The sequence below is a fragment of the Ailuropoda melanoleuca genome, chromosome 6, assembly GCF_002007445.2.
Source record: "Ailuropoda melanoleuca isolate Jingjing chromosome 6, ASM200744v2, whole genome shotgun sequence".
Classification (NCBI taxonomy): Eukaryota; Metazoa; Chordata; class Mammalia; order Carnivora; family Ursidae; genus Ailuropoda; species Ailuropoda melanoleuca.
Window position 1 is genome coordinate 51,202,599 of NC_048223.1, and position 15,103 is coordinate 51,217,701.

The 15,103-nt window shown below is 47.9% G+C and overlaps 1 protein-coding gene across 9 annotated transcripts in view; it reads right to left on the reverse strand.

The window, feature by feature from the left end:
- The window catches only part of SGMS1 (sphingomyelin synthase 1), a 262,265-nt gene that overhangs the window by 17,900 nt on the left and 229,262 nt on the right, over positions 1-15,103 (reverse strand). For all 9 annotated transcript variants that reach the window (XM_034662373.1, XM_034662374.1, XM_019794256.2 and 6 more), the window contains one exon: positions 3,332-3,449. In XM_034662373.1, coding sequence (XP_034518264.1) covers positions 3,332-3,449 — 118 coding nt within the window. The remainder of the gene's footprint in view (positions 1-3,331; positions 3,450-15,103) is intronic.

The following is a 15,103-nucleotide window of genomic DNA, read 5'->3' on the forward strand; positions in this document are numbered from 1 at the left end:
TGCCAACGATGGGGCTTAACAGGACGGCAGAACCAAGTTCAAGGGCACGTTAGACAGTACGGCTCAACTCCTCATGCAGGCCTGCGAAGGGAATGGTCAGCAGACAGGTCAGACGTAGGGGACGGAGCCTGGTGACGACATCAGCTTCTCTTCTTACCTCCGTGTGGCATTTTGCACCCACAGAACCCCTATGTGTCGCCGCCACTCAGAGAGCTCCTGAGGACAGACCCAGAAAGTGTCCTCCGTGCCGTGCTGCCCATCAAGGCCCAGAGGCCCTGAGAGGTAAACACAAGTGCCACACGGTGGGGCCGCGTGGTGCAAGCCCAGGCCGCCTCCAACCTCCATTCTTCCTACGACTCAGCCTGAGAAGCCCCCTTGCTGGGCAACGGTTCAGGGGCAGGCTGCTCTGGGGAGACCCCGAATGGAGTCACTGGACCGGATAACTCTTAGGGAGGCTCCTTTCAGTCCTGACCGATGAGCTCCGGGGCCAGGCTGTGAAGCAGCCACACTGGCCTCTGGGACCCTCTCTGGTGCCCCCTCTCCCTCTGACATGGCTCCCAGGGCGGCCATCTAGCCCTCACTGGCCACGGATTCCTTGGACTTGGGCCGCCAGGCCTCCCCCAACTCTTCCATCCAGCCTCAGAAATCACCCTGTCTCACTGTGCAGTCTTCCTGCCCACAGAGGTGAGACCAAACTGAATCAAGTCTCCAGAGTCCACTTTCTATCTAGAGAAGAAATGGAGCAGAGAAAAAAGCTCATCGACACGACAAAGAATCAAACTGAGAAATCCAGAACATGGGCCATTCCACAGAACAACCCACCTCATCTCTACAAGTTACGGACAGGGTTAAAAAAAAAAAAAAGGGAGAAAGGACTGCCCTAGAATTAGAGATTTAAAAGACACAGTAACTAAATGTAAAGATGTTGGCTCCTAATTTATACAAGTCTTTTTTTTAAAAAAGGCATTTTTAAGACAATCAAGATATTCCATGTACTGGTTATTGCCAAGACCAAAAACTTTCCATTGATCATGTTGACTATACCAACAGCATTAAAGTTATCCATAAAATGTCCAAAATTTTCAGATGCATACTAAAGCACATAGCCATCAAATGACACTGACATTTGTTTTAAAATACTTCCAAAAAAAAAAAAATGAGATGAAGCAAATGTAGCCAAGTCTTGGTAAGTACTGGGTCCGGGTGTTGGGTATATGGAGGTCCCATGTATGAGCTTCTCTACTCTGGGAGATACATATGAAAATTTTCAGAATAAAAATTGTTTTCGGGGCGCCTGGGTGGCTCAGTCGTTAAGTGTCTGCCTTTGGCTCAGGGCGTGATCCCGGAGTCCTAGGATCCAGCCCCATATCAGGCTCCTCCGCTGGGAGCCTGCTTCTTCCTCTCCCACTCCGCCTGTCTGTGTTCCCTCTCTCGCTGGCTTTGTCTCTCTCCGCCAAATAAATAAATAAAATCTTTTAAAAAAAATTGTTTTCTGTATCCTTTCCTCCAAGAGCCTGTTCTACAAGAGAAGTAACTAGATTTTAACTAATGATTTTTGCTAAGCTGTGCTTACGTTTCATCCCCTCCTGTGTTTTTTTACTTAAAAATATCCCAATTTCCAAATGACCATCCTGACCCCAGTCAGGATTTCTAGCAACACCGTACACAAGTGGAATGTTTGGGCTGGGTTTTTTTTTGCACAATTCCTGCTGTGACCTCTGTCTTTACCAAGAAAAACCACAACTATTTATAGCCACGGGACCTTGGCTGCATTTGCGGATGACTCAGGCAGACTCTCTGAGCGCCAATGCTAACCAAGCTTGGGCTTGCTGGCAACTGCATGGTGTGCCAGAGCGAGGTCTTGGGGGCGGAACCAGACTAGGGAGAATGTCTACACAGCACAACCCTTCCACGTCGCATCCACGACTGTGGGCTTGACCCGGCACGCCACGTTTCCTGGTGGAGAAATTTCCCCATGCACAGACTTCAAGAAGCTCAACTGAACTTGGGCAAATATCCCAACTGTCAGCCTACTACTGAGAACACACTGCTTATCAAGCCAGCCTCCCACCGAGACTCCACACCATTGGACCCCCACTGATAATAAGACATTTCCTATAACCAGGAACCACAGGCAGTGCTCCAGAACTTTCACAGAGGCTGGAGAAGACGTGAGGCTGGCTTCTTGGAAGGAAGAGGGAAAGAGACGGAAGGGGCAGGGTGGGGTGGGGCGGGGTGCTGACAGAGATGATGGGATTACTCATTCTTTACGACAGCTTCCCCAGAGTTCAGTGAAGAGTCGGAAGCAAAAACACAGTGAAGTAGGGAACCAGGTACCTCCCTGAGCACACACCTCAGTCTAAGACAGACGGGGACGCAGTGCAGCGTGTAACTTACAGGCATCCAAAATTTCAAATGATGAAGACACCACTTTGAAAACCTGGTGCATTTTTCTGCTCTCCTTTTCCCAGTTCTAGCAGACAGACCCTCTCTTCTGGGAAGAACAAAAGTGAAAGGAGATGGAACTGAAAGGACATGGGTGTTTTACCGACTCTAGTGCACCACGGCACCCCGCATGCTCCCAACCTAGCCAAGAAGACCGTTCCTACTGCATTGGAGCTTTGTGGCCGGCGAACGTTTTTAAAACTGAATCTTCTGCTACTTAGTTCAAAAACCCCAGTGGTCTCCCTAGCTGGAAGCACTGCAAGGTAAAGGTTAGGGGTCAGGAGCATTTTGTGAACCTGATGGAAAGACAGAGCCAATGAGAGAGGAATAGAGTTTATTTTAAAGAAAGGCCTCTGTGCTACTAGACAATATCAACATGGCAAAACATGCCTCCAGGGAACAGTGACCCTGTCTGGGTGGGTGGAGGGTGCAAAGGGGACAGGGACAGTGTCTCTTGCACTGCCATTATAGATCGCCATGGCAGGGATTAACAGAAAGAAGGGAAAACATACCACTGGAAGCCAAACTTTCCATCCGAGAGAGGGAAAATGCATCCAAAAGCTCTTGGATCCATGTCAAGGGAGCAAATGATATTTTAAACGTCTGGCAGGAAACCAAAAAGCTACACCCACATGCAGAGCCTCCCTGCGTCCCGCACACTAACTAGACCACGTACACTCCCCGCTCAGGTTCACTGGCCGGCTCGGAGATTTTGAGAAGCGGGGAGAGGGGGGCGCCCTGCCACATTGCTTAGTAACATTCCCGGATAAAGATGCAGGGCTTTGACAATATTCTAAGGCAACGGTCACCTCTGGCCTCAGTCAGAGGACCCCTGGGCAGGAGGACAGACAGACAAGAAGGGCGATCACAGGGAGCAGAGGTTTACCTTCGGAGAGCAGTTGAAGTGCATGCCGGGCACTGGGAGGGTGGTCACGTACATTGTGATACAGCGATACAGGTACAGCGTGCCGACTATGCAGAAGAATCTTCTGCTGATGATAGACCTAGAGGAAGGGAGAAACAGGGCACTCGGTCATGACTCTGCAGGTGCAGTGAGGCTGTCCGTGACCCGACATACCAACCCCCAAATCACTCGAGAACTGGAAATAGCAACGTGATAACCAGAGCTAACAGGAGATTGAGGTGAGGATTTTGAGAATGAGGTTGTGGCTTCTCATTCTTTTAACGTGAAGGAGTGGACAGGGCTCTCCGCTGCTGACGAGGCAGCCTGAGGCTTACACCCGAGCTGAGCTGACGTTCCCCCGGTGGGTCAGTGGGGCCCATTCTGATCCATCCCAGCCGACTCCGCACCTGTGCTTAAACAATTAGAGAGTAGAGTGTGTTTTCAGTCATTAAAGGGAAGATACTCAGAATGCAAAAGTGGCATTAAAATGAGAATTCACAATTTTTCTGACCTTGATTGAGTCAGACACGGAACAATTTTACTCGTACAGATTCTCTTAGCTTATCTCCATCTGAGAAAGTATGATGTCGAGAAAAGAGCCTGTCTGGTCAACAGCATCTGGCCCCCACCTCTCTCCACATGTGACCTCTGTGGCCGTGGGACAGGCCACTGACAGAGGACCCTCAGTTTCTGAATCCGTAAAGTGAGGACAACATTAGATATCATGTATGGAAAGCCCCAGCCTCAAATATCTAGGTTATATGGATGAATAACAAAATAAGCAAGAAACAGAAATCTTTTCCATTTCAAGCTGATGAGTCCTTCTAATGAAATTATTGGATATTCACATGTGAACAAGTATACTGAGCTTGGTGACTTCGCCCAGCTTCAAGTTCCCCATAGGTTAACTTGAATTAGATGAAGTTGTACTAGCTTCAGTGTATCCTTGGACAAAAAGGTTCTCTCCCTTTCTACTCCTACCCTGTTTTTCTGCAGTCCCGTGGGCTCCTCTTTCTCGACTGGGAGGAGTTCAAATGTTTCCCTGGCCTGGGACACCCTGAGTTGGATATACAAAAAAATCTTAGAAACAATGGACAGGCTTTCCTCTCAGATACTGAACATTTAATCAACTAATTTATAGCATAGCTCTATTCTTACATAGAACGGACATTCCTACTGAAGTGTGTCTTCGGAAGAGAACTGGTATCATCTGCATTTTTTTGTTTAAACAAGAGGAATAAAGTAATGTGACAGTTGTGTGAATAAAAAATTTTAAAAAATAGGGGCACCTGGGGCTCAGTCAGTTAAGTGTCTGCCTTCAGCACAGGTCATGATGCTGAAGGCCCGGGACTGAGCCCCACACTGGGCTCCCTGCTCAGCAGGGAGTCTGCTTCGCCCTCTGCCTCTGCTGCTCCCCCTGCTTGTGTGTGCATGCCCTCTATCAAATAAATATATAAAATCTTTAAAAAAATTTTTTTAAATACCCCATGCAACCCTCCTGGCATTTCATTCCTAAGTGCAGCAGTTCAAGTGGGTTACTCAGGATGTATGGATAGAGCTCCGTGTGTTGCCTCCAGACCCAGATTTCAGAAACTGGGTCAGACTTGCTCACCACAGCGGCAGTATTACTTTCTCCTAGTAAAGCTGTGCATGCCACCTCTGAGGACAAGAATTTATTCAGCATAAAGCTGTCTTGCAAAGGGATGTGCCTTTAATTTTAAGTATGACAAAAAGCACAATATAATTAAACAATATAAAGAGGAACAATGCTAGAGAATAATACTAACCCTATAAATGTCTGACCAAGAATACTCGAAATATTTGGCCAAGGTGAATTTTCCATTGTGAGATAGAAGGGTCACCTTTCTTCAGAAGCAAACGCCCTCTTCTAGCCCTCCTGTCCAAATAAATTATTTCCAATTTCACTTGAACCACCCAAGAAAGATCTAAGACAGACAGCTGTTACATTTGGGGTGAGGGACCCCGTGGCCCTAGGTGTGTGGGGTGGGTCAAGCGGGGTGGGTGTTTTTTTGATAATCACCTGTGACCCACAAAGAATAACCAGCCCCTAAAAAGGAAGTAAGCCACTGAAGGTGTTATCAAGAGAGATGTTAAAATGATGTAAGCTCCCCGTTAGCTTTCTATAGACGACCACCCCTAAAGGCCCTCTCCGGCAACCTTGTTGGGACCCCTCTCACTCTTGAGAGCTTTTTCTGTATCTTCACTTAATAAACGTCAATCGCTTTACTTAAAAAAAGAAAGAAAAGAAAAGAAAAAAGCAAGCAAGCAAGCTGTTAGGTTTATCTAGGTCTGTTTATCTCTTTAGGAAAGACAAACAAAGTGACCACTATCAGTCCACTTGAGTGAAGATTACAATTAAGATTGCAAAACAAGTTTAAAAGTACCAAACACTGGGGGTGCCTGGGTGGCACAGCGGTTAAGCGTCTGCCTTCGGCTCAGGGCGTGATCCCGACGTTACGGGATCGAGCCCCACATCAGGCTCCTCTACTATGAGCCTGCTTCTTCCTCTCCCACTCCCCCTGCTTGTGTTCCCTCTCTCGCTAGCTGTCTCTATCTCTGTCAAATAAATAAATAAAATCTTTAAAAAAAAAAAAAAGTACCAAACACTGAAGATTCAGCCACAATTACTCTCTGACTTGAAGTGAAAAAGTCAAGCAACTCTTCCATGTGACTTATCAATATTAACAAGGCGATAAGTTGAAAGCAGCTGTTTGTAAGAATCGTATCTTTGGCATTTACTTAACTTTTTAAAGATTAATCTTAGAAGAGCTTCGATATATAATGTTAAACCAGGCTCTTCTCGCACAAGCTTTAAAAAGCAGGTTATAAAAATGTTTCAAAGAATTATATGCACTTAAAGTGTTTATTTCCTTCATCAAAGAACTTCACACATGAGAATTTTTATTTACTTAGAGGTTTAAAAGTTCAAGTGTGGGGGCGCCTGGGTGGCACAGCGGTTAAGCGTCTGCCTTCGGCTCAGGGCGTGATCCCAGCGTTGTGGGATCGAGCCCCGCATCAGGCTCCTCTGCTATGAGCCTGCTTCTTCCTCTCCCACTCCCCCTGCCTGTGTTCCCTCTCTCACTGGCTGTCTCTATCTCTGTCGAATAAATGAATAAAATCTTAAAAAAATAAAAAATAAATTAAAGTTCAAGTGTGTGTGCTTGCCCCAGCAGCACATATACTAAAATTGGGACAACAGAAGTTCAAGGCGTGTTTAAAAAAAAAAAAAAAAAAAGGTTTAGTATATGTGCTGCCGAAGCGAGCACAAAAAAAAGGTTTAAAGTGGTTAAAAATACAACAAGGCAACAAAAAAGCCACAGAATTAGTGTTAATGAGGTATTACGCGAGATGAAGCAAATGCCAAGAACAAGACACTGTTGTAATTCTTCAAACCACAATGGTATTCTCCTTCGTGGGGTCATCTCTCTTTTCACGCTGGAAAGAAGCCCCTCCCCAGCCACTCCCGCTGCCTAATGACCGTGCCCTTGTCCGAGACTTGCATTTGGCCTCAGTTCTCTATTAGTCTCTCAAGGGTTTGGGTAATGGGCTCTTAACTACTTTTCCTGAGAGAGAGAGGAAAAAAATCCTTATTTGTTAAAAATGATTATAAGGAAACATGAAAGAAGTGTTACTATTTTAGAGAGAACTATCACCGACTTGCTGGAAGAGCATGTTACAGCTATAACAGGTGACTTTATTAAACTTTTTAACATCCTTTACAAAAAAAGTGCTCAAAACCTCATTAAACACTACCATAATTAGCAACAGTACATTGTTTTTGGTGTTTGGCGCGATGGTCTAAAATTCTGAAGAAAAAGAATGGTGAGAGACATCAACACAACAGCGTGCAAAATTAAAATACTGGAAAGTTCTTTTGCTTCCTGCAAGTTGTCTCTTGCAACTAATCCACGGCCAGAAAACATACAGCAAGTCTTCCAGAGGTCACCCCTGGTCTGCAAGCTCTTTAGGCTCCCGGCTTTGGGAAACACAGACCCCCGACACACGGCAAGGGAACGAAGCAATAATTCCAAACCCAGCGGCAACAAATGAGCGGGAGCGCATGTCATCGTGGGAAGAGTCAGGGAGACCCCCAGCCCTGGCGCGGTCATGGAAGCCAGGGCGTGATTCAGGTCCGGGACCAGCTACTAGGGCAGGATGCGTCGCGTGGACCAGGCACGTGGAGCTCACCACCACAAACCTGCTAGCTCCACCTTTAACAAGGGCTCACATGGTGACTTGGGCCATTTGGATTACTCTCCTTGGAAATTCACTTCCTCACCAGCAAAAGCATGCCTCGCCTCTTCCTTATGAATCAAAGCAATGCTACTGAGGTGTTTTCCAGGCTGTTAACAGCAGCTAGGGTTTTGCCGAATTTCTCCTATATGCCAAGCACTGTGCCTTCAAGCCTTAGCACTGTCTTCAAGCAACCTGGAATGCAATGTGCTCCTTGTCTCACAGATGGGAAAACTGAGGTTCCGAGTGCAAGCTGACGTATCAATACATCACGCAACACAGAAAGACTCAGGGAATGGTGTCGGATTGTGTAAGAAATCCCAATTTTACCTGAGATGGCTTCGTGTGTGCTTAGAGATCAGCTGACATCCTACCACATTTAAGTTAGGTTTAAAAATCTATTTAACTCAGGGGCACCTGGGTGGCGCAGTCAGTTAAGTGTCCGACACTTGGTTTTAGCTCAGGTCATGATCTCCTGGCATCGGGCTCCAGACTCAGCACAGAGACTACTTGGGATTCTCTCTCCCTCTGCAATCCCTGCTCGCATGCACATGCTCTCTTTCTTTCTCACATAAACAAACTCTTAAAAAGAAAATCTACTTTACTCAGATTTTTCACTGTGTTTTATGTCATATTTCATAGGGACCAGAACTCCCCAAAATAAGAATTTTGATAATACTTCAATAACTGTGTTAATTATGAAAGTACTGAAACAAATCCTTCTAGATCTCTAACATGAAATGCTCCCACTTTCCGTCACCGTTTGCAGACTGTGCCCAGCTACGCTTACAGCCCCGATGTTTACTCGGTCCATCTAAAACTGTAACACGTCTCGGCATTCTATCTCACCTGGACTTCTTCTTCCACCTGCTGTCCCTAATTCCACCCGTGCCTCCCTAAAATCCATTCCACACGGACCCGCAAGAATCGGTTTTTGGAAAAAGATAAACTATGTCCTTTGAAAACCTTCAATGGGGGCACCTGGGTGGCTCAGTTAGTTAAGCATCTGCCTTTGGCTCAGGTCATGATCCCAGGGTCCTGGGATCAAGTCCCGCATCAGGCTCCCTGCTCTGCAGAGAGTCTGCAGCTTCCTCTCCCTCCACCCCTCCCCCTGATCATGCTTTCTGTCAAATAAATAAATAAAATCTTAAAAAGAAAAAAGAAAAGAAACCTTTAATGGATGCCAAATACACTTTAAATAGAATCCAAATCCTTTACCAAGCCCAGGAGGCCCTGGATACGCTGGCCCACCTTCTCCGGCCTCCTCTCCCTCTGCTCTCTGCAACGTCCTCCAGATCTAACTCAGTATAGCGCTAATCTAAATTAGCGCTGCGAAGTCCCTCCCGCCGTAGGTGGGCCTGTATTACCAGGACACTCAGCCTTCTGTTTTAAAGTAAAGCCTCCCTTTACTTCCCTGCTATGAGCCCTTGGATTCCCTGGATTATGACAACTGCTCACTACTACCTACTGAGTTCAAACTCCCCTCGACCTGACCCCACAGCTACCTTACCTGTCTTATCTTGCAGACATAAAGCCCACTGCCCTGGGCAAAAGAAGCCCCGCATTATTCTCTCAAATCCTAGCTTCTTGCTTTTGCCCTAAATCTCTGTCTTGGCCTCTCCCATGATCCCATCTGCCGTAATCTTTGCCATCTACCCCAAATACCACTTCTGCCCGAAGCCTTCCAGTTGTCCCCAAATGGACAGACCCACTTCATCCTCCAAATCCCTAAGAGAACTTTGGTTATACTTTATGGTATTTTTAATTGTGCCACTGGCACCACCACTAGCAAGAGGGTCTCAATCCTTCTATCAGAGGACGCTCTTAAACACAGGCCTGCCGTACTCATGTTGTAGTCCCAGTGAGACTCCCGATGGTCCCTGCAACGCTGGCCATCACCACGCAGCTCTGTGCCTCACAACGTTGCTTCTTTACTCCCTCCAACAGGCCCTTCCTGCTTCTTCCCATAAACGTCTCTCCTTTAAACTCTTTCATAGATTGGCCAGAATTAATCTGCACTGATGCTCGCTTTGCACCCTTTCGGCCCGAACAGTAAAATTTACACTTGCTAAGATCGCTGCTTTCGTCCCAGTGGGACTGCAAACCCCTGTCCTCCGTCCTCCTTCCCCGTCTCCTCACAGCCCTCACCCGGGTCTCAACTGCTCCAGGTGGAGGGCCATGAAAACCCAGGGCTTAATCCAGTCCTATAGGAAAGAAGATTCCAAGGAAAGGTTTGTGAAATAAACAAAAGGGAAGGAAGAAATGTTGCAGAACAAAGTGTAAACATACACCTCTCCTGAGAAATCTAGAACTCATGTGATATTTCCTGGGTGCCCCCCACGGGGCGGACGGCACCATCTGTGAATCAGGAGAATGAGACATGCCCCTGGACCTGGCCCAGACGTGTGTCTGTACACGCAGAGCTCCTTTCTGCCTTTTAAAAAGCCAACTCAAAGAGATTCTATATCTTCGGTACTAATTATTTTAACCATGTTCCTGCTTAGCATCTACTATTGTCCCATTTTACAGATGGGAAAATTACAGTGTAAAGAGGTTAGGGACTAACCTAGGGCCAGAGTCAGTCAATGCGAACCATCAACAGGCCCTTGGTGTCTAGACTTGCAATTAGCTGCTCTTTTTACTAATGAACTTGTCAAGGTAAAGGGGAAAAAACGGTAACAGCTGAGATTTTTCTTTCTAAGCCCCATGTAAAAGATCTGCAGTATAATACAATCATCAATTAAGTGCAGGAAATGATCCACACCGGTTTAGGGAATCTGCAAAGAACAGATCACGTTATAAAACTGTCCCCACTCAACCCACTTTTTAAAAAAATATATCATTTCCTGGAATACAGATCATAACATCAGGAAGAAATTTTACTCTACAAGATGTGAAAGAACATCAATATGATCTACTTGAAACAGTTACGAAGGATTAAAGTCAGAAGCAGTTACATCTTGCTGCTGCTTCCGGCTATTAACAAAAATGAATACACGTGTGTGGGTATATACATGCGTGCATATTAACGCGTGTACGTAAAGCAAATATTTATGTGCACATACATAATGCACGTACACACGGTCTACCCAGTTCTACATAAACAGCTAGATACACACATACATGATGCACAGATGTCTACGTCCGCCCAGATCTCTCCCCCACCAACACCTACCACCGTGAACCCTCTCCCAGGGGCTGGCTCCCTCACGGCTAGCAGAACTGAACAGTTAACGTCTGCTCTGCGGCTAACGGATTAACCTTAGAAGTAACACACTCGTGTTCACAGAGGGTTTCTAAAACCACAATAAGCGTATCTCAGCAGCGGAGGCTAACACTTGGCGGATGTTAGGCCCAGTAAGTAGCACAGTTCAACACTCCATAGATGCCAGCGGCTGTTACGCCTCTTACTACACGTAGTAAGAGCACGTGTGCTGGGCATCATGTGGGGCCCGGGAGCAGAGCGGCGAGCGCAGTGGGCACAGAGCCTGCATTCTAGTGGACGAGGCAGACAGTAATCAAGATAAGTAAGTACAATACAGAGCATGTTAGATACGCACTAAACCGTAAAACTGAGCGAGGGTGTCGCCGGGGGAACGTTCCAGACAGGGGCTAGCGTGTGCGGGTGTCTGCTGCACAGCAGGGGTCGGGAGCAGAGTGCTAATGACAGGGGATCTGGCAGGACCTCCGTAGTCACCACCAGCATTCTGGCCTTCGAGCTGTACGTGCCGGGAGAAGAGGGACATCCTCCAACTTACTCTGCCAGTGACACATGCGTTCTGCCGAGCTGACAAGTGGCAGAGAGGCCAGCAGGAGGCTCCTGCCCAGCCCGGCTGAGAGAGGACAGTGGGGACCGAGGACAGAAACAGAGGTGGCCAGGAGGGATGGGATTAATAGACCCCAAATCTCAAGAATGAAACCAGGAGGTCTGGCCTGAGGGCAAGGAAGGGCAGGGATGCCACTTCCTAAGAAGGGGTGTGGTGGGGCAGGCCCAGGAAGCAGGAGGCTGCCAAGGACACAGTCGGGGCGTCATACACGTTATCTCCCTCCATCTGCATGACACCATGGACAGATACGACCGTAGGACACCCACTTCCCATGGGAGGAAACCATGTCACCGCGGCCGTTCAGCAGCTCACTCAGGAAAGTCAGCAGCTGGCGGGATCGGTGATCTAACACCAGCAGGATCTGCTGAGTAACTGAGCGCATGGCTGCCACCGTCAGACGCAGCCGGGCCGGAGGGGGACAGACATGGTGGCTTCTACAGCAGATCATCCCTAATGGTTTTTTAAAAGAAGGGGGGAAAGAAGCTATCCTGGGCGCTTTATAAAGTAGAATGCATATATAATACCATTTAAAAACATACACATATAGGGGCGCCTGGGTGGCTCAATTGGTTAAGTGTCTGACTCTTAGCCCAGATCAGGTCAGGATCGCAGGGTCGTGTGTTCAAGCCCCACACTGCTCGGGCATCGGGCCCCACACTGGGCATGGAGCCTACTTAAAAAACAAAACAAAAGAAAAACCACATGCATATATAAATTATATATATCTGAGCACACACAGAAAAATATCAGAAGGGTGCCAAACCCATTATTTCTGTCTGGCAACATAACAGGTAAGTTTTGTTTTCTTTTTGTTTCTCTTCTAATTTGCCTATGGGCAAGCTGCAAGACTTCGTTTTCTCTGGTGTTATAAATAAAAATTAATGCATGAAAATGGTAATGTATTGTCCGTATGTACCTTTATGTTTGCTCTCTGCCCCTTTATCCTGAGTCTTGGTTAGAAAGCTCCTTAAAACCTAAATTGCTGTGATTCCTGAATTTAGGGAGCTCTGCAGGGTGAATCTAGTTTCCCTACAATTCCCAGGACCTAGACTAGCATTTAGATCTTGAGATCCAACTTGGCAAAAATGAGGAAATAGGAGGAGCCCACCTGTCAGCTACTGTGGGAGTAGACAGTGATGCCGAGCAGAGGACTGAGCTCATCACCCAGCTCCTAGAGTGTCACTCCTTCCTCTGCGAGGGATGATGCCCCCAAGAGGGAGGTGAAGCAGGGGCCCGCAGAAGCCCGGGAGCTCAGGGTCACAGGGGAAGATAATGGGACAGGGAAGGGCCTCAGGGATGGACAGGGAATAGGATCTCAGCTCAGATGGGGGGGGGAGGGGGCGGGTGGTCAGAATCAAAGAGGGAGGGAACTTGCTGGAAACAAAGGAAGAAATAAGGTTGGGTAGTCCTGCTCAGCAGTCTTCAGTGGAAAAGTGTGACTGAGGTTGGTGGCCGAGGGGATTTCCCAGAGTGGGGGTGACTGAGCCATACCTGGGAGGTCACAGGACAGCACACATCTAGGACAGAGCCACATGCGTCTTCTACAGACTACGGTGTAACAGCTCGACGGGACAGCTCTCAGGGCCGCCAGACCCGTCTGGGGCAAGTGTGCATGTCTCCCACGTGGTGGGATGTGACACATAAACCCTAGTACTGGACACTGAACAGATCTGTTTTTACTGTCTGTCCTCGAACGCCAACTCATGCCACCACCTCGCCAAAGAAAGCTCATGTGCAGAGGGCAGGCGCCAGTGATGCCAGGCACCTCCGGACTGGCTTTATACCGAAGAGCCTCCAATCCCCAAGTCATTCCCTGTGGGACCTGAGGCAAAATTATCAACCGCTTCTCGGAGTCTCCATGACCTTTGCTGAGAAAGGGGAGCCGCCACTTATTTTCAGGACTGACCGGGTTAGAAGACAGAATGCATATAAAACCCAGTTCTTATTACTCGACGGGTCTGGGATCTGCCACTGGAACGGGGTGTTGATGACTGTTGACAACGTGGATGGAAACGTACAGAAGGAAAGAGATGGAGTCGGCATGTCCAGGACGCAGCACGTGTGCAGATGGAGAAGAAAGGCGTTGGCGGGGTGGTCCCTGTGCTCTCCTCTTGCTTTACTGTTGGGGAGGAACACGACAGCTGACCAGCCAAGTAAATCAGGAGCCACGTGCCCCCAAAAGGCTGCACAGAGACCCGCCAGAAGGTAACCTCCACGCTTTGTTGCGTTTGCTGCCGCGTCATCTTCCAGAACTCTAGATCGACAGCTAAACATAACGGTGTCCTGACATGCCACGACAGACTAGCCTCGTGGTCCTTAGCATGAGGTCAATTTATAATAAAGGCAACAGCCCTCAGAAAAGGCTCCTCCAGAGCTGGAAAAATGACCTCTACAGCGTAGGAATGTGGGGAGACCAGCTTCCTATCAAATGCTCTGCACCCAGAGCTTTGACGAACTCCAGCATCCATCGAAGACATCAACATAACGGGAATAACGCTGACAGTCACTGTGTCACAAACTGCCTCAGGGAGTAGAAGCGGAGAGAGGGAAGTACTTCGATCCAATCCGCTTAATGTGAACAGCAGCAGGAACGGAATTAAAACCGGGTAAAACGAAAGAGCAACGTGAGTGCCCAGTCTAGCCCGGGGACTGAGACCAAAATAAATCAAGTCCACGTCTGATGGCAACAGCTGCCCGTCAGTGCAAGGACCGTTTTGGGAAATGAGATCGCTCTCGCAGAGGAGAGGTGACGCCGTAAACACCTTCTTATGCTGGCAGACTCCCTCCTGATAAACAAGGCCCTCAAAGCCAGAGCGTTCATCAAAGGATAGAACACAAAACAGGTATTTTCCAAAGCGGTCTCAGAACGTAACACATGCTGCTGCCAGCCACCTGGAGACCCACGTCCATGCTCTCGGAGCGTCATCCCAGAAAAGCCACACCGGGAACCGGCACTGCTCCTTCCCACAGACGAGCCGGCCCCAGAAACTGCTCCCGGCAGGGAGGTCATGGCAGCTCTCAGGTTGGTCTGCGAGCACCATTTCCCTTCTTGAGCACCATTTCCCTTCTTCGCTCCGCCTTCCCTCTGGGCACGCCATTGACTTTCAAAGAACCTGCTCAGGGGCTGCAGTCTCTCTGTAACTCCTTGCCATGTTTAGGCTGGAATGTTCTACCCCAGGCCCCAAGTACCTTGAGCACTCAGCTCTTTCGACTCCACTCCACTCCACGTCCCAACTATCCAGTGGCTCCTTTTCTTCTTCCCACTTTTCTCCACCAATGGGCCAATACATCCTCCAATACTTCATTCATTCTTAAACCGTCCCCACCCCCAACCCTAACAGACTCACTCTACTACTCCCTTTAGGCCAATATCTGATCTCAAAGAAACCACGGCAGAAAACACCCACTGGAATAGACTCGTGACTGGACTTCGCTCTGAAATAAAATGTATCAAAGCAAGTCTGTGAGAACTCCCAAATGGGTGAATTCGATCTCCTCATTCAATTCCATATAGAATTCAGGGATTCACAGAGAGACCCAAAACCATGTATAAGAAATTCTACAACGGAAGCCAGTCCTCTGGCTAGAAAACATAGGAAATCCTAAATGCGACAGAAGCCAGGGCTTCCAGAAAGAGCCTATTCCTTCCCACCGCCCCAGCATAAGATGTCCT